Here is a 19,193-nt window from a genome sequence, read left to right as displayed (position 1 = left end):
CCACGTCTCATGCGTCATATGGTATATAAATTGATTTGCATTCAATTGCACTCAATGTGCACAGTATTGTACTAATTTTCTCAGTGAAAAATGCTATAGAAGTATTCCAATGGATTTAATTTATTGGATTTAATTTATTGGAATCATATCTGTCATCAAGAGAAATAACAGTGTAATTGGTCAATTTCAATTGCCGATTGGCATTATTATCAGCATCGCAAGATGATAAGTGGCAAGATTCTAATCCAGCTAATAATCCAAAATTGCATTTGTTATTCTGCGATTGGCCAATAGACTAACCATCGATAGCGTCGCTCAAAATTAATTAGTCGAAGTGATCCTAAATATCAACTATGATTGGTTAATTCTGCTGAACAGCAAACTGCGATTGGTCAAGAATAGAATGACATAATAGTGTTAATAGCGTTTTTCCGAACACACTTATATTTATCAAAAGAACAAATCAAGAAAATCTAACCTATTATTTCATAAAGCTGAAATTTTATCTATATATATTAATGAGATGTATTGCCAAATGTGCTTAGGTATTCTCGCTTGTAAATCCGTTGTATGAGAGAACGTGAAAGATTCTATCGAGATTCGCTGTCATTTTTTTCTTTCTGCAAATACAGCTGTATTGTGTCCTAAGTACATCTATAATATTCTGTAACTTTTGGCGGTTAGAATTACGTTTGTATGTTACATATTTCTCCAAATTGACAAAATACTCTCGAGAATGTTGCAAAGGCCTTTAATCGTTTCGCTTAAAAAAAGGTAACCATAATAACGTGACCTCGAATTATTCGCGAAATTAGATTTGTACAAACTTGATCTTATCCTTCTAATAAAAAAAAAAAATAGGAATGGAATACATTTACATTCCACAGAAAATTCATTATATATATTTTTGCTTCTTATTTTTCAGCTCAACTCGTTCAAAATATCTCAATACCTGGCAAAGATGTAACTTCTCTTCCCAAAGAATACCTCTTGATTTAAAGGAGAATCATAAGAAAACCGTTACATCATTTCCACCATTAACAGAATCCATCCCGAATTTACCGAAAGCCGTTTATTCGACTGCGAAAGAGGAGCATCAAATAACACACATCACTGTTTTACCAAATGGCTTGAAAGTTGCATCTGAAAATCGATTTGGACAATTTTGTACTATAGGTGGTAAGTTGAGTATGATTTGGATATAGGATTTTCGACTGAATGGAATTGCACTAATTTGAATTGTATTAATGATGTAATATGCTCTATTGATAGAGTATGTGTCAACTATTAATAGAACATTAATCTTAGATTAGTGCAAATCTGTTAAAGTCAAAAATACTAATACTTGTTAGATTTATATGTATGGGTAAACAGATTATTATATTATTTTAATTTTCAGTCCTTATTGATTCGGGTCCACGATATGAAGTGGCATATCCCAACGGCATCTCGCACTTTCTTGAAAAGTTAGCATTTGGTGTAAGATTCTTTCATCACATTATTCATATCGTAGCATATAATAAGTATTAAAGATTATTGATCTCTACACACACACACACACACACACACACACACACACACACACACACACACACACACACACATTTGTTTCAACAATTTACATCTTATTAATAGATATTCTATATTATATCATAATATTATTCATAATCTTTCTTAATTTGTATAAGTCACAAATATATACAAAATTATATTGTGTTAATTGTTACAGTCTACAAATAGCTTTGACAGCAAGGATAAGATAATGCTAGCACTAGAAAAGCATGGTGGTATATGTGATTGTCAAGCATCTCGCGACACATTTGTCTATGCAGCATCAGCAGAACGTCATGGATTAGATATAGTAATTCAAGTTTTGAGTGATATTGTCTTAAGACCTCAAATTACAGAGGAAGAAGTAAGTATAATGTATAATATTCTACAAAAAAAATATTGTATCATGTTATGTAATTAAATTATATATCATTAATAACAAACTTTGAAACATTTGTGTCTTATACGCGCGCGCGGTGTGTGTGTGTGTGTGTGTGTGTGTGTGTGTGTATGTGTGTGTGTGTGTGTGTGTATTTATATGAAAATAAATTTCCAGGTACAAATAGCTAAACAAACAGTACATTTTGAATTAGAATCTTTACACACCAGACCAGAACAAGAACCTATATTAATGGACATGATTCATTCTGTGAGTTTAAAGTAATAGTTTTTTTAAATACATCTTAGTGGAATTATAAGTGTATTTTCTTATTGTAAAGGAAAAAAGGATGTAATTATGTATTATATTGATAGGCTGCGTATAAGCAAAACACATTAGGTTTACCCAAGATCTGTCCAGAAAAGAATATTGAAAAAATTAATAGGAAAACTTTACATACGTATCTCAAGCATCATTATGTACCAAATAGAATGGTAGTTGCTGGAGTTGGTATTGAACATGATGACCTGGTCCACGCCGTTACTAAGTAATAGCCATAAATTTTCTATAGATGACAAATTTATTTAATTAAGTAATTTAAGTAATTCAATGCTTATAAATTTAAAAATATATAAATTTATTTAAAAATATATAAATAAATAATTTATAAATATTTTATAAGGTAGTAGATTTTTTAGTATAAGATTTTACTATTATTTTTATGTAATATGTTATTGTTATCTTGTATTGTTATCCGCGATATATTGATATAGTGTTATAAACATTTTTTGAAATTTTTTGCTTATTAATAATAATAATAATATTATTATTTTTGATTTAGATATTTTGTAGATCAAAAACCTATCTGGGAAGAACAACCTGATCTTATTTTCTCAAGTAATGCAAATTCTGTCGATATGTCCATTGCACAATATACTGGAGGATATGTCTTGGTATGATCACTCATACTACATATAAAGTATATTAAAATAATTTTATTTTTGTTGCAGAATTGAAGAAGATAAATAATCGGTGTGTGTTGTCTTTAATAGGAGGAATGTAATGTGCCAATTTACGCTGGACCCAGTGGCTTGCCTGAATTATCACATGTTGTAATAGGTTTAGAAGGCTGTTCTCATCAAGATCCAGATTTTGTTGCTATGTGTGTACTAAATATGATGATGGGAGGCGGTGGCAGTTTTAGTGCTGGTGGTCCTGGAAAGGGCATGTATACGCGTTTGTACACCAATGTGTTGAATAGGTAAGATTTATATTATTATTTATGTTTTATAAAGAAAGAGGTTTTTATATAATAAAACAATTATATCTTTTCAACTCAATATTTTTATATCTTTTTCTATTAACTAGTAATTAAAATGTTATGAAAAAAGAGTAAATTTATAATTTATATTCATACAGATAATAGATTATACAAATAATACAGATTTATCATACTTGCACTTTTTGAAATTTTTAATTGAGAACACTACATTTAGAAAATTATATTAAAATTATATTATAGGTATCATTGGTTATACAGTGCAACTGCATACAATCATGCTTATGCAGACACTGGTCTATTTTGTATTCATGCTTCATGTACACCGTCTCATGTAAAGGATATGGTGGAAGTAATTGTACACGAGATGGTCACCATGACAAGCGGAGTCTCTGATAGCGAATTAGCAGTATGATATTGATTCACATTTCTGAATCATTTATTAATATTAATCGTATTTTATACATATATTGATTACATTTTGGAATTTTATCTTTTGTGTAGAGAGCCAAGAAACAATTGCAATCGATGCTACTTATGAATCTAGAACAACGGCCCGTTGTATTTGAAGACATTGGTAGACAAGTCCTAGCGACTGGTACTAGGAAACGGCCAGAATACTTCATACAAACTATTGGTAAGTTTTGTAAAGTTCATTACAATTTAATGACAAAATTCCTGTTTTTAATATTCACAAAAAAATATAATGCTTGCAGATGGAATATCTAAGGATGACATCAACAGAGTAGCGCGACGTTTATTGAAATCAGCACCTTGCTTAGCAGCACGCGGCGAAGTAAAGGCTATACCTTCCATGGCGGATATTCAAAACGGCTTACTTGACGCGCAAGGTCGGTTACCTGGTTCTCGTAGCAGATTATCACTTTTTCGTTAAAATGCATAAGATATTCCAGTCTTCTCATCTTAAATAAATGTCACTTATCCATATCCAGTTGTATATTAATAAGAAGACACCGAACATTCAATTTTAAATTAAGTTGAAAATACGGAATTACCAAAATAACTGAATTTTATTATATTATTAAAATTGTGTATTAAAAAAAATAGTATTATCGAAGATTTTAAATAATATATAATATGCAAAAAATGTTCCTTATGTATATTACATAGATTTTGTATGAAAATAAACAAAATTAATAAATTAGACATACAAAATAATTCGTTTGTCATTCAACAGCATGAGAGAAAGTAGACTATGCCATTAACCAGAAGCATAATGCAAGATACAAGAATAATCTCGCGCTAATTATGACGTTATGTTCAATAATGGATCTTATGTGGCGAAATCGCAGATGGGTGTTAAAATAATTGAAGTTTTGATATACTACAAAATTAAAGCTTACCAAATTTCTGATTAGAAGTCAACTTGTATTTTGGTAAATTATTACAAATAAATGTTATTTGTATAAATTATATACGCGTAATTATAATTAACAGATTCATCAATTTTTTTTTTGTATAGTTTCTTTTATTCTTGATTGATTAATACACATAAATTTGTGTACACATTGAAAAGACGATCCTGAACAAATGATTACACCTCTGCTTCCTCCAAGGTTTTGAGGAAAGAAGCTTTCTTTTGGGCAACGCGATTTTTCCTCTCGGACAGTGACAATTTCGCGCGATTCCATCTCTTCTTGATAACTGGTTTCTCCCTCGTGACTTTCGTGTGTTCAGGGTTAGCTCTGATGGCTTCGTGGGCTTTCTTGTATATATTCTCGATCTATTAAAAAAAATTTTTTTATATTATCTCAAGTATATTCATGTAATAGCATGTATATATGTAACACAGGTTTATTTTAATAAACACATTTAAATATGCATTTATCATTTAACAACCAATGAAAATTACTATTGTCCAATCGCGACGCTACATAGACTTGAATAATCTAAACAGCAATTTTTAATTGGACGTATGTATTAAAGTTGTAAACGTGTGAATTAAAGTTATAGATATATTCACTATTGCAATGCATTACTTACATCATTCGCGGAGATGCCATTCTTAATATATTGTGAAAACTGTCTCTTGAAAGCTTCATCATCCTCCTCTTCTAAAGTTCTCATATAGTTTGCAACATGTTGAGCGAATATGTGTTGTCGATGCACATCTGCATTGAATGTTTTTGATTCGCCATCATAGCCAGGGAATCTCTTGGTACTATAAAACAAAACATAAGTTATTCAACTGAAATAAATTACATATTTTTGAAAAATCATATTAAAATACTAATCTTATTTTGCAATTTTACAGCAATCGTTGTATCAAACACAAAAAAAGACAATAAATTTCAAAACTTAAATGATACACATAAACTAACATGTGTTTACATGTTAGTTTACATATGTTATCAAATTGTACAGAATTGATTTGACATTATATAATTGTTTTATTTGATTTTATTTATAAGAATAAGTTTGAAGTTTAAATTATCAAAATTATTAAAATAAATATTAAAATATATAAATAATCTTAACTTCTTAAAAAATTATTCAAAAAATTTCCTGTTTCATTACAACAATCGATATTATTTTATACAAATATTTGTTATTGGGTGATTTTTGCTATGGGATATATAACAAGGAACAATCATGTTCTCTTCATAAAAATATCAAAGCAAACTAAAATAATTTCAAATATTGCATACTTACAAATACATACTTAAAAAATAGCAAGAGTACTAAAAATTTTTTACCTATGAGGGATATTGAGACCACCATCAACCGCACCTTTCATAGCACCGAAAACTCGGGCGCCCGTCGTGGTACGCATTAATCCGGTATCCAGGTAACATCTAAATGCACCTGGGCCATCGTCCAATTCCTCGACATTGTACTCATCGCCAGTCACTTCTGTAGTACCCATATATAAGGAGTCTAATCCCAGCTTCTTAAGAAGCTATAAAAAAAGTTTCATGTTTGATTAGAAAATTGTTTGATTAGAATATTATTTTATACAAACATTATTTGCTAGTTTTTGCTAATCAGGATATACAACAGGGAACACATCGTGTTTTCTTCATAGAAACATCAAAGCGAGCTGAGTAGATCATCATGTTAGTAATGTATAAAAAAAACAAAGGAAAAAGAAAAAAAAGAATTACTTACTCTCCTAGCCAGGAGCAAACCGGTGCAATAAGCAGATGCATAATTGGTAAGACCAACTTTAACTCCATATTTAGGAAGTTCATGGCTGTAAGCAGCACATACAATCCTATCTCCTTCAATTCTTGAGTAGGCAACCTTGTGTAATATATGTCATTAATCATTAATTACAATTATCTTTACATAAGTTTAATTATATCACATAAAAATTATAACTGTAAAATGTTATTTTCAACCAATCGAGCCTTTGTTCAATTATAATTGAATTTAAGTATATTATTTCAAATTACCTGACATGTAATATCCTTGTTGGACAAACGTACAATCAACCTATACTTAGGTGTATTGTATTTGTTCTTGTCCTGAATAGTCAGCCGCTTACGAGCATAATAATCAGTCTTTCCTTCACGACGCCTCTTGAATTTAACTTGGTATCGTTTGAAGTACTGCTTATTTTTAACTACTTTGACAAAACCCTAAAAGATCACGTAACTGTTAAAACAAGAATGAAGATCAAATATTTCAAATTGCTTTTCTACTGTATTCAGAATAAGTCAACAGGGTAAAAAGGTTTTCTTTTCATTTCTGTATCAAAGTGAGCTGAAGATTTCATCATAGAAAATTTATGTGTGTTTAATATTCACACTATTTATCTTTCTTTAATAAGCACATATTTGCAGTGTAATTAAATTAAAATAAAATTCAATATTATGTTCATAATTAATTTTAGGCCTTTTTAGGTTCTTTATAACTGAACTTCTTGCATTTCATCTCTTTTCTTTTTTTTTTCATGGAGAGAAAAAGAAGAAAGATCGATAATGCTCCAAGTTCAGATAAAAAAAGTTTCCAATTATGTGTGAAAATATAATCTGTATCATATAATAAAAGAAAAATTCACAAAAAATATGAAAATATTATCTTTAAATATGAATATTTAAGATCATATTTTTAGATAGTATTAACTCTACATATATAAAAAACATGTGCAGATTTTTCGATAGACGTTTATTCTAACCGTTTTAACTAACAGCAAGTGAATCTTTCCGAAAAATAAGCATCTCGCTTTCTCGTTAATTTTCAATTAATTATTTGTGTATATTACAGTTTATTTTATCAAATAAACGTTATATTGAGAAGAAGTAACTTACCATTATGTTAAAATTATATGAAAAATCTAATCCCCGAAACAATCCGTACGATAACGAAGGCAGAAAGGAAAGAATGGAGCAGAGCAAGGAAGATCAAGGAAAATATAACAAAATGGCGTATGATCGGACAACTCCGACACTTCCTCAATTCAATACAGCGATATTAGCGACAATCGGAGTCAACGGAGGTCAGCAGTAACAAAGTGATGAGTAAAATTGGCGCCTTAAATTAAAAATTCATAAAATCACATCATATATGTAATCATTCAATCAGTAACTGAAAACTTAAAATATTGCTTCTAGCAATTAAAAAAGTTGAAATTATTTCTATAATATTTGCTACATAAATACCACCTTGATCAAAAAGTTCCCGGAATTACCACTAGGTAATGTTCTGAGTCAGCTGATTTGAGTTCTGTTTTTTTGGTTAGGTTGCCACATCTATCATTGACGTTCCCACTAAATTTTTATCACTATAGCTTGACATTTGTAAAAGTTACGCCGTCTTGAGTACATCTATCTCTGCACGTATTTTCGATTTTTTACAGTTTTAAAAATGGAGTTGAATTTGCAACAACGAGTTTGTATTTAATTTTGCGTTAAAAATGGATTCAATGGTGTGAAAACTTTGAAAATGTTGGGAAACTGTTTCGGCAGTAATACTCTAAAGAAAACAGCCGTTTATGAGTGGCATGAACGCTTCAAAAGTGGTCCGTCGAGGATGACGAACGCAGGCCGTCGACATCGAAAACCGATGAAAACATCAATAAAGTGAGAGAAATGTTGATCAATAATCGCAAATTAACTATCAGAGAGTTGGCAGAGGACTTAAACATTGCTTATGGATCCATTCAGGACATTGTAGTTAATGGTTTGGGTTTGCGCCGTGTTGCTGCAAAGTTGGTCTCGATGGAACTGAATTTCATGCAAAAAAGGAACCGCATTGTCATCGCCAAAGACATGATTTCCAAGGCTGAATCCAATCCAACATTCATCAAACGTATCATTACTGGAGACGAGACGTGGGTTTATGAGTACGACACGCAATCCAGACATCAGGCGAGTGAATGGAAAGCTCAAATGAGCCAAGACCAAAAAAACCATGTCGTTTTCAGTCGAAAAAGAAAGCGATGCTCACAGTTTTCATGGATTACAACAGATTGTACATCACGAATTTTGTCAGAAGGTCAGACAGTTAATAAGGAGTATTATTTGGGCGTTATGAGACATTTGCGTGAAGCAGTTCGCCAAAAAAGAAAGGATTTGTGGGCAACTCGTGGATTTTGATAACACACCGTCGCACAGTGCCATCATTATCCGTGAATTTTTGACCAAGAACGAAACGAATACCATCCAACAGTCATCGAATTCACCTGATATGGCTCCCTGCAATTTTTTTCTGTTCGATCAAAAAATCATTACGGGGAACGCGTTTTAACAGCCGAAAGGAGATAATGGAAAAATCGAAGATGGCTCTGATGGCTATACCGACAATAGAGTTCCAGAAATGTTTCGAGAGCTGGATCAAGCGCTGGCATAAGTGCGTTGCAGATAGGGAATACTTTGAAGGGGACAATATCACTTTTGATGAATAAAACTTGTATTTTGAATTTTCTGAATGAATTCCGGGAATTTTTTGATCAAGGTATGTAATTAATGTACTAAACAATAGGAATTAATTCTTAAAAACCATACATTTGTTACAGCTTATTTTTGAGATTTTTACTTTATTCATTATTTGTACATATATTTTATTATCTGTTGTGTATGTTGTAGAATTATACAAATTGTACTTTTGTTTCAAATATGTTTAATAATGTATTTAAATATGTAAATATGTTTAATAATTCAAAATTGTGTTTTGCATATTAAATGTATTGTATATATAAAATATGACATAAAGACGTTATAAAATTATTTAATTAAATAACTTAAAAAAAAATATCTTACATAAATTGCAATAATAATGAATGTCTACACCTTTTTCGCGAATTTATGTATAGAATGCATCACTGACATATCATCTCGTTCTACTAACCATTGCTTGAGAAGAAGTTCGATTCTCTTAGCATCAATCTGAAATAGTGCTAATAATAATAATAATAATAATAATAATAATAATAATAATAATAATAATAATAATAATAATAGCATAGAGAAATAATTTACGTTTTTATACAATATAATTTTCATGGAAAATAACAATAAATATTTAATAAGTACCTTATTTACATCAATATTGGTAACTTTCAAACCTTTGATCAGACCAGTAATATCTACAACCCACATCTGTTCACAAATTGTAGCAACCCATAAGTTGGATGTCAATTGACCTATTATGTGTTCATTTTCAAAATCTGATCTGTAAATTAATCAATAAAGTATATTAATACATCAAATAAACAATCTTACATTATATCATTTATCCCTTAATAAGCTCAACCTTGTGATTATTTTAGCTCTGTCGATGATCCAAGGTACTATTGTCCTCATATTTAAGTTTTCTCTTCTCTCATTTTTTGCGTTTTTCATTTTCTCAAACAATTGTAAAAGTCTGTTCTTATTTTTTCCTGAGACTACTTTATTTGCATTGATTTTTCCCTCAGGCTTTTCGTGTGTTTTATGTTCCTTTTCTTCTTCTTGTGCAAGATCGCGATAATAACCACGCTCTTCGGATGACAATTGCTTCCAAAAGTCGGTAATTTTTCTTGCAGTTTGGGCTGCAGTTAATGTAGGATTTTCTTTTGTAACTAAATATAAAATAGTTATTATTATAACTTTAAGTTTATATACCTATTTTATTTACTATGCATTTTTATTGCAATATAATTATTATATTTATATAAGCAATATATAAACAATTTAGATGACACTATTATATATACCTTGTAATCTAACATGTTTTAAGAAATTAAGATCTTTGTGGTCAACATGTGCTCTATTTGATTCCAATGTTTCATCAAGTTTATTATTTAAGTTGTCATTTAATTTTTCAGTAGCAATATCCGATTTTATATCTGTACCACCCTGTGCATTTGATAATAGTATTAATTGTACTATAATTCTATGATAAAATTAATTAAATAAACATTCTACAATTATTAGAATTTCACCTTAAGTCCAATGACTTGTCCTTTACTCCACATTTCCATTGTAATTTTCTCTTTTTCTTGGATATTTTCTTTAGTTTTTGCATCGTTTTTGTTCATGGAAATATTAGAGTTTTCAATTTCTTCTATAAAGTCAAAATCTTCACCAAGATCTACTGTAGGCAGTTGACTTAAAGTTAATCTTTCATCTGCTCTGTAATTTACATTAATATTTATGTAGTATTATTATATATTTATTTATTATTATTATAAATTTATTCATAATTTCTAAACATTATAACATTGATATGAAATAACATTAATATAAAAAATCAAGAACATTAAAAAATTCACATATTAATTAACAATATTCTATATACTAACACCTTATCCTTAATCATTGTTGTGGTAGAAAAGGAATCATTTGAATCAGAATCGCTCAAATTCGGTGATTGTATAAGAGTTGTTAGAGCCAATGCATCTTCATGATGTTTCTGATTATGAGTTTGATTATCATTCTGTTGGTCATTTTGAGAAGATTTTTTACATTCGTTACTGTTATTAAGTATTGATTTTTCTTTGACAATATTTTCTTGAATAATACTTTCTTGTATTTTTCGTTTTTTGCACGCAGGCCATTCAGCAATATTTTCATTCGGATTAGATGCATAATCCTCATAACAGACAGATGTGTCTAACGACACGTTTTGTTCAACAATCTCTGTAGCTTTAAGTCCATAGAATTTTCTTATACATTTATCTACAGCATTAAGGACTTTATTCTACAATGTCAATTATATAATTTGTAACATTTATATGTGTATTTTGTTTTACATTTTTTAAAGCTTTGAATTGAAGATTTTTATCTAACCATCACTTTATGTATTTTATATAAATAATTTACATGATTATTATAATTGTTTTATGAAAAAAATTAATATATCTTCATTTAATATTAAATATAATTCATTTAATATCATTCATTTAATATTAAGTATGATCTAAATTTTTAATCTTACCTGATCTTTGAAAAGAATTGCATCTTTATTTGGTTCTAGATTGATGTCAATATCCATTGGGCTCAAAGTAATATACATAAGAAATATTATTTTTTTTCTATATGACTCTTGTTTAAAATGTTCCAATATCAGATCATTTGCTAGCTATGTGTATAAAAATTTACTTTTTTACTATTTTATAAATAAAAAGATTACATTATATTTACATGCAACGAGATTTGTAAAAAAATTCACTTTTTACTTGAGTTTAAACATAATGTTTACATAGAACATACCTTTTCAAGAGCCTTATGCTTAATAGGTCTATTATTTACAAGAATATAATGTAAATCAGGATAAGAAATTTCTGATAAATCTTGTACTTTTTTTGAAGGCAACATTAATTGCAGAGTGAACTAAAAAATAATGTGAAGATGTAAATCATAAAAGAATTGTTAATTGTAATTAGACATATTTTCCTTAATTGGAACTACTAATTTTTCAACAATTTCAAGAATGTATTTACCTCTGCATCCTTAGACTCAATCCATTCCATGTTAGACATAATTTTTCTGCCAAGTATATGATTTACAGCTTCTCTGATATTATTTAAACTTGGTTTTGTAAACATAATATTATTATTCACTCTAAACTGAATTCGTACATTTGGTTTACATATCCCAAAACATTGCATTAGAATCTCCAATAATTTAATAGTCTGATTAGCTTTCTTCGTATTCATAATTATTTGTCTCCTCACAGGCACTTGTTTAAATAAATTTCTTACTTGTACTGTAGTGCCTAATATACAATAAATCAGTACATTTTTTAAGAATATCAATATATCTTTTAAGAATACATGTGTTAAAGTATTATTATAATCATGTATATTATGACATATCTTACAGAAGTTTAAAAACTGATAAGTTATTTTTTTACTTACCTTTACTTCTATGACAAGATTCACAGTTTACAATTTGTCCATCATTATTCATTACATATGAAGTTCCAACGTTATCCTCTTCTGTTTTTGTTATAATAGTAACTTCTGCTACTGCACATACTGCGCTAAGCGCTTCTCCTCTAAATCCAAATGTTCGTAGTGCATCTAGAAGTAATGAGATTAGAGATATAAGAATTTGCTTCAGTCATTACTATGACTATACTGTACTTAGATTGTAGTCTAAAAACATTTTTCTTGTAAACTAAAATATTAGTCTAGCTTCTATCGAAGTTCTCAATTCAGTTTCATTTTGATGTAATGTTGTTTTTAGAAGTTATTAGAAATAGAGATCTAGGCTGCGTTCTTAATGCTCACACCGCTTGTGGAATCATTTCATCCTTGTCGTTTATCGATTATTAAACAAGGACAACCAATGCTCACGAGCATTGCGAGCGTTAAGTGGAACACAGCTCTTGTAGATCAAAGGGAATAAAATAAGTGTAATCAATGCATTTCCATCGATTTAAATTTTGATTCTAAAAAAAAACTTTTGTTGATTCTATGTCTCATTAGGTATTAATGCTTCGATGGAAATTAGACTGTTGTAGGTTGGATTGCAAGCGTTACCTAGATCTTCAAAATTTGCTATTTTAGACGTGTAGGAAGGTAATGCCATGTATGGTGCATCCTTCTTAGATATGCCGTACCCATTATCCTTCACCTCTATTAAAGATGTACCGTTATCTACCTGAAGAGTATATAAAGGTGAATATAATGCATTTCCTTAAAAAGCATCATGTAAATACAGAAATATACTACATTATATATGGTTGACGTACAAGGTTAATTTCGATATTGTCTGCATCGGCATCGATCGCATTTTCTATTAATTCTTTTACTACGGCGTACACGGATGTTATTATTTGTGTAGTGGTAATTAATTTTACCGTTTTTATGTCCAATGCCAAAATCGGCATCTTTAAATGTCATCAGATGAAATATTTGCGCCGTCTTTATAATTTAAATGTCACGTGTGTGGTATGCACCAGCATGGAATAGCGGTTCTGTTCTATGCACTACATAGTACCTTCTGCACTTCAAGTGAAATAGATATATATTTAGACGTTAGAAAGAAAAAGAGAATAATACAAAGTTCGACTAAAGAAAAGAGCAAAGTGCAGAAAGTACATGTAAATATAGTGCTATAACCTACAACGACTGCAACTGCAAAAATAGAGCCCAAATAGACTTGTACGAAATTCTGATTGCAAATTTTGAAGTTGTAAATTTTGAGATACGTGTCGTGATCTTAAAGATCGGAAATCTATTAAAAGAAAACGGAAGAGAAGGTAAAATATATGATACATGGAACATAAATGGAATCAAAATCTGTAAAAATGTGAAGGAATATGTAGAGATCAGTGAATGAATGAATATACAAGGATTATTTTGAAAAAACTAAAGAGAGATTAACAAATTTTAAAAATTATACATTTAATAATACGTATAAAAAGAAAAAGTATTATTAATTGATTCAAGAGTTCTTCAACATTGTGCTGTGATCTTGTAAGAACAAATATATTGTAATGAACATGCAAATGTATTGTGATTAGAAAGAAGCAATTTAACATTTACGTCAAAATGGAGCGATTTAATATGCATATTTTTCTCGAACTAAAGTCCTGCTGCGATAACTTAATAAAAAATCCGAGTAAGGATTACGCACGTAGAATCGCAGAGGTAGCTAATAATATTTCCGATAAAACAATGCATGATTTATCGGCATATTGTTTAATTCCTATTATCACCATCTTGCAAAGCAATACAAGGTAATTTTTCTTCATTCTTTTTTAATAATTTAGTATGTATAATAAAAGAAATATATATACGATATGCATTATTGCAAACCATATAAACAACAAATATATGATTTAAAATATATTTACAGCATGACTGTAAAAGAGGAACTGATAAAAACTATGAGAGTTATAATACAAAAAACTAGAATTACAAAATTGAAAATCTTTTTTAACATTTATGGATCTCTGCTAATCCAGATTTTTGACAAAGAGCAGCCAAATCAAGGTATAGTACCGAAGTATGTCAATAAATGTCATAATAATTAACACTAATCTAATTATTTGAATTTAACAGTGATTTTATTTCATGAGGAACTTAAGGAAGCAGTAGCTTTATGTATTAAAGATCTTATCTACCAAAGCAATTCTGACGTGATAGAATCACTTTATACTAAAGAAAATGTACTACAGCTTGGTCAAGGAATATTTTTGTGCCTAACAATTGCAAGGACCGAAAAGTCATATTCTGTAAAGTAAATATTTAAAAGATATATTGAAGGTGGCATTATTTTAGTTTTAGCATATTGCAACTCTCTGGATGGGCCAATGCTTTCAACTGATTTTATTACAATTTTTATACAAAGAAATTGTGTGAACTCCTTATCAGTTTACTCATTTTCAATTTTTACTTTGGAAGATTGTTTCTAAAATTTAATTATCATTGCCGCTTAGAAGATTCTATTCTTCAAAAAACTATAGTATAATTTTAGTTACTTTTGGATTAAATTTATATCTTTATTTTATTTTTATTACAGTGGAATATTTTCCACTTAAAAAATTCATAGTAACATATGAAGGGATAGCAAGCATGGAAATCACATTCATCTTTTGCTTCACTGCTCTAGTATTGAGCTATCCAGCATTTCATACTATACAACAGTTTTATACTATACCATCTTAAAATGTATAATAGTATTGATTCAAATTAATTATTAGATTAGCTGGACTAGATGCAGTAATGGCTTTGTGTCATATTGATGAGATGGATGAATCTGACATTATTATACAAGATCAAATAGCAAATACTATCATGGCATTTTTTCCTGGTATTATCGGTGGATTACAGGAAATAGCAATGGGAGATGAAATTCAGAATCACAAAATTACGATGGTAATACATGATTCTTATATATATTGAACTATTTTTAAAATACTTTAAAAAATACTTTATAGAAAAAAAGATTATTTAAGTTATATAATTAAATATTATACAGTTATATTATATACTTATAGATAGCAATTCGAGCATGGGGGAGAATTATATCTCTTGTAATTCATGATAAGGATGAAGAAGATGCTGAAGAAGACACATTATCCATAGAAACACTTAATAAAAAAAATTGCAATATATCCACTGACATGTCACATAATATGAAATATAATGAAAAATGCGACATAGAACATAATTTAAAAGGAGCTACAAGAAATAAAGAATGGTTCGAAGCTGTGGCTATTAAGCTTGGTTCATGTATAAAATTGTTAGACCAAGTTAGGAGCCATTCACACTACAAAGTTAAGAAAGAACTAGTTGAAAGTATTAGACTTATACTTGAAAATTGTCGCAGGTAAAAGATTCTCTTTTTTGTTGCTATTTATTCTTTTTTCTACATTTTTATAACATTTAAATAAATGTATATATTTTATATAGGAATATGAAACCAAATATTATGACACTAATAGATTATTTGATATCTTTGTCTGAAGACGAATCTATAGAAGTTAGTGAAAAAGCGCATAATGTGTTGCATACAATAAGTGAAAACTACATGCAAAATCACGATATGAAATCATTAATTGATTTATTGGAAGATAAATTTTACAGCTTACTTACAAAATTGCCCACAATTATTAGACGATCAAGTAAGATTTTTCTCTTATTATTTGAAGTTAAAAGGTTTTTTATTTCATATTAATGAACATAATATAATTTTTAATATAAATATATGGAAATCGCAGAACGTATGTTTCCATTCTATATTTTTTTAGATGATAACGAACAATTAGTATACTTGAATCAATTTGCTGGATATTTAAGATTATTTGGAATGCAAAGATTGCCTCATATTATGAGATCTCAAGCTCACATGCAAAGATTGCTGTTAGCTCTTGTATACATTATGATCATAGATTGCAACAACATATCTCTTCTACAGACAGCAAATGTAAAAGATTTAGATGATCCTGCATATTTTTATGGATCAGATTCATGGAGACAATTTAAGTTTATTAAGAATAACTTGTGTAAAGAGAAACTTATTACAATATGCAAGTTGCTTCAAGAATTTGGGGATTTGAGGATATTAATTGACACTATTCTTGAACTTATGATGGATGTACCACAACACAGAAAGGAACTGAGTTTGCTACTTAATTGGATCTTAGGTAACATAAACAATACATATTGAAGAAATATTTACTAATATAAGCTCTCATTAATATGTCAATTTTATTTTAGTTTCTGTTAAAGATTCATCTTCTTCATATTTGTATAAAGAAATCGTAGATTTCTACACAACACAGGAAGTATGGTATTTGCCTATAGAAGTAACTGAAGATACTCCTTTGATGCAAGCACAGAGCAATATAGTGCAATGTTGCCTCTTGACCGAAGGATTAGGTTTTATAGCACAAAATTTACAACATGACTTTGATAGATATCTTCTAAAAACTTTATATTTAATTATTGAAAGAGGAGGTATGTTATTAACAATGAGAGAGTTCAAATTTTTTTATAAATGAATAAAAATTAGGGATAATTTTTAGGTAGTGGGAACAGTTTAATCAGTTATATTGGAGTGCGTACTCTCGAAAATGTCGCCGAAACACAACAACATAAGACAATTGGCGATCTGCTACGTGCCAACGTAGATTATTTTTCTTATCACATTATAATGAAATTACGCCAAATAAATCGTAATCCTGGCGTATTTGACGTTATCAAAGTTGTCATGAAGTACAGCAGAATGGATTTTTTGCCGCACCTAAAGGGAATTATAGAAGATGTACTTAGGCAACTAAGTACTCCTTATCGTCAAAAAGACACTTATTCGTTCTTGAAGATATTTCATACATTTATCATATGCATAAAAACGTTAACAAATTGGGATGATATAAAAGTAACAAAAGAAGATATACGAACTACAAGTAATTCTTCGGAAACAATTATTCTTTTTTTGTTAGAATATTATAATGCAAAGAAAATTGATGAAAAAATAGAGGATGGCTTTGAAGAGATAGAATCAGATGTACTGAATACTGAATTACCAGAAGAAATAAACGAAGAAAATTACTCAGATCCCAGTGCAGAAGGTAATAGGAATTTATTTTTATATATATTATATATATTTTTATATATATTTTATAGGTAAAATTGATTCATTATTCATTATATATTCTAGATAAATCAGATAAAAAGTTACCAACTCATATAAAGATAATCATAGAAATTATGAAACGTTGTATACACTTTCTACCTTTGAAGGATATACAAAAATCACTGATGGCAATGCAAACACTTCAAGAAGGTTTACCGATACTAGTTGAATGGGAAGATGAACTATTGCCTCTTGTGCATCAGTTATGGCATCCACTGATCGACAGATTTCATGATGAAAATGTACTTGTCATTAATCATGCATGGCAACTTTTGCATGTACTCGCCAATATTTCGAATGACTTCATCAGAAGCAGAACTCTGCGGTAAAATATCTTGTGCATTTCATCGAATATATTACAAAAAGTAATTAACATACCGAATGTGTTGTAATGCCATGATTGATCTTTTATAGAGAGGTATTACCATTTGTATTTCAATTCTTGACTAAGTCCTCTAAAGAAAGTATTAATAAGAGCTCGGTAAACGTTTATAAATTCACACAAACTTACAAATCCCAATACGAATTGTTATCTACATTGGGAATAATCGCGAGGCTCCTGAAATTACGTGAACATGAATTGTGGCAAATATTAAGCAATACACAATTGTATCTTAGTGCACGTCAACATACTACATTACAGGTAAAATGAAAATAGAATGTATTTTGTATTTTTGTATACATATAAATCTTTAACTATTTGTTGTTTAAAAGGCGTGCTGTGTAAAATTGTACAAAGATATTGCTGATTATAATGGAGATATCGCGTGGGTGAAATGTCTTAGTATCTGGAATTCAAAAGTTGCACGAATAGCGTCTGATGCAACATTTGATATGAAACATCTGCTGGTATGTTGTCACTTAATTATGAAATATAATTAATATCTAGTAATAAAATAAAATCTAGTTCTATATAATGTATTATGTTATTTTACTTTTCAGATTCCAGATGTTTCTCCGTCAAACGAATATTACAAAAATGTAAACGAAATCGTTACATATATTCAACAAAATATTCATTATTGAATATATCAAAAATATATGAAAAATGATTTAAGAATTCAAAGATCTTCAAACAACAATGTGCCATTAAATTACAAAATGCCTTTAAAATAATAAAAAATATTTTTATATTAATATTAATTAATTTAGTAGAAAACAAATAGATTGCTGGATTTATTCAAATTATGTGAATATTTATGTATATTTATAGTATAAATTCTAAGTAGAGAGAATGAAGAAATTTTGTGACAGAAAATTTTTATTTGTATATAATTCTAACATTTTATAATTTTTTCCACATTTTAAAATAACTTACATATAATTATATCTTTTTTACTATCTACAAAGCGATACATTATAAAACAAAAATGTGTTAAGGTGCTCTAATATATATGTGTGTGTGTGTGTGTATATATATATATATATATATATATATATATATATA

The 19,193-nt window shown here is 29.0% G+C and overlaps 4 protein-coding genes across 4 annotated transcripts; 2 read left to right on the top strand and 2 right to left on the bottom strand.

Annotated features, from left to right (window-relative positions):
- Positions 1–736: 736 nt before the first annotated feature.
- On the top strand, positions 737–4,388 carry LOC105627816 (mitochondrial-processing peptidase subunit alpha). The gene is made up of 11 exons (XM_012209093.1): positions 737–774; positions 926–1,179; positions 1,400–1,479; positions 1,730–1,915; positions 2,108–2,200; positions 2,305–2,477; positions 2,772–2,883; positions 2,983–3,191; positions 3,453–3,618; positions 3,714–3,846; positions 3,926–4,388. The coding sequence occupies exons 1-11, from the start codon at positions 737–739 to the stop codon at positions 4,102–4,104; spliced, it is 1,623 nt and encodes a 540-aa protein (XP_012064483.1). The 3' UTR covers positions 4,105–4,388.
- Positions 4,389–4,687: 299 nt separating this feature from the next.
- On the bottom strand, positions 4,688–7,393 carry LOC105627900 (60S ribosomal protein L5). Its single transcript, XM_012209172.1, has 6 exons — positions 7,364–7,393; positions 6,626–6,811; positions 6,339–6,473; positions 5,927–6,129; positions 5,214–5,391; positions 4,688–4,953 (listed from the first exon to the last, which is right to left on the bottom strand). The coding sequence occupies exons 1-6, from the start codon at positions 7,391–7,393 to the stop codon at positions 4,765–4,767; spliced, it is 921 nt and encodes a 306-aa protein (XP_012064562.1). The 3' UTR covers positions 4,688–4,764.
- A 2,064-nt stretch (positions 7,394–9,457) lies between these two features.
- Positions 9,458–13,490, bottom strand: LOC105627814 (PMS1 protein homolog 1-like). The gene is made up of 12 exons (XM_012209092.1): positions 13,353–13,490; positions 13,141–13,261; positions 12,514–12,678; positions 12,097–12,371; positions 11,867–11,986; positions 11,592–11,735; positions 10,957–11,354; positions 10,597–10,786; positions 10,369–10,510; positions 9,927–10,233; positions 9,707–9,845; positions 9,458–9,559 (listed from the first exon to the last, which is right to left on the bottom strand). The coding sequence occupies exons 1-12, from the start codon at positions 13,488–13,490 to the stop codon at positions 9,458–9,460; spliced, it is 2,241 nt and encodes a 746-aa protein (XP_012064482.1).
- A 664-nt stretch (positions 13,491–14,154) lies between these two features.
- LOC105627813 (TELO2-interacting protein 1 homolog) lies at positions 14,155–18,772 on the top strand. Its single transcript, XM_012209091.1, has 13 exons — positions 14,155–14,342; positions 14,462–14,598; positions 14,668–14,845; positions 15,309–15,483; positions 15,606–15,937; positions 16,021–16,232; positions 16,359–16,754; positions 16,828–17,067; positions 17,136–17,681; positions 17,771–18,071; positions 18,161–18,389; positions 18,461–18,595; positions 18,689–18,772. Exons 1-13 carry the CDS (start codon positions 14,155–14,157, stop codon positions 18,770–18,772), a joined length of 3,153 nt encoding a protein of 1,050 aa, XP_012064481.1.
- The last annotated feature ends 421 nt before the right edge of the window (positions 18,773–19,193 follow it).

The sequence above is a fragment of the Atta cephalotes genome, assembly GCF_000143395.1.
Source record: "Atta cephalotes unplaced genomic scaffold scaffold00010, whole genome shotgun sequence".
In the NCBI taxonomy this organism is placed as follows: domain Eukaryota; kingdom Metazoa; phylum Arthropoda; class Insecta; order Hymenoptera; family Formicidae; genus Atta; species Atta cephalotes.
Note: the sequence above shows the minus strand (reverse complement) of the source record. Positions and strands in the feature narration are given on the sequence as shown.

Excerpts from the sequence above, each read along its gene's own strand:
- LOC105627814 (XM_012209092.1), bottom strand. The coding sequence starts at position 13,490 with ATGCCGATTTTGGCATTGGACATAAAAACGGTAAAATTAATTACCACT. Across the intron at positions 10,234-10,368 it reads AAAACATGTTAGATTACAAG|TTACAAAAGAAAATCCTACA; the intron begins GTATATATAATA and ends TTTTATATTTAG. Across the intron at positions 9,560-9,706 it reads CCAATATTGATGTAAATAAG|ATTGATGCTAAGAGAATCGA; the intron begins GTACTTATTAAA and ends GCACTATTTCAG.
- LOC105627816 (XM_012209093.1), top strand. The coding sequence starts at position 737 with ATGTTGCAAAGGCCTTTAATCGTTTCGCTTAAAAAAAG. Across the intron at positions 2,201-2,304 it reads TAATGGACATGATTCATTCT|GCTGCGTATAAGCAAAACAC; the intron begins GTGAGTTTAAAG and ends TTATATTGATAG. Across the intron at positions 2,478-2,771 it reads CTGGTCCACGCCGTTACTAA|ATATTTTGTAGATCAAAAAC; the intron begins GTAATAGCCATA and ends TTTTTGATTTAG.
- LOC105627900 (XM_012209172.1), bottom strand. The coding sequence starts at position 7,393 with ATGCTTATTTTTCGGAAAGATTCACTTGCT. Across the intron at positions 6,812-7,363 it reads TTCGGAAAGATTCACTTGCT|GGTTTTGTCAAAGTAGTTAA; the intron begins GTTAGTTAAAAC and ends GTGATCTTTTAG. Across the intron at positions 4,954-5,213 it reads ATGGCATCTCCGCGAATGAT|ATCGAGAATATATACAAGAA; the intron begins GTAAGTAATGCA and ends TTTTTTTAATAG.
- LOC105627813 (XM_012209091.1), top strand. The coding sequence starts at position 14,155 with ATGGAGCGATTTAATATGCATATTTTTCTCGAACTAAAGTCCTGCTGC. Across the intron at positions 14,846-15,308 it reads GAAAAGTCATATTCTGTAAA|ATTAGCTGGACTAGATGCAG; the intron begins GTAAATATTTAA and ends ATTAATTATTAG. Across the intron at positions 16,755-16,827 it reads GCTACTTAATTGGATCTTAG|TTTCTGTTAAAGATTCATCT; the intron begins GTAACATAAACA and ends ATTTTATTTTAG.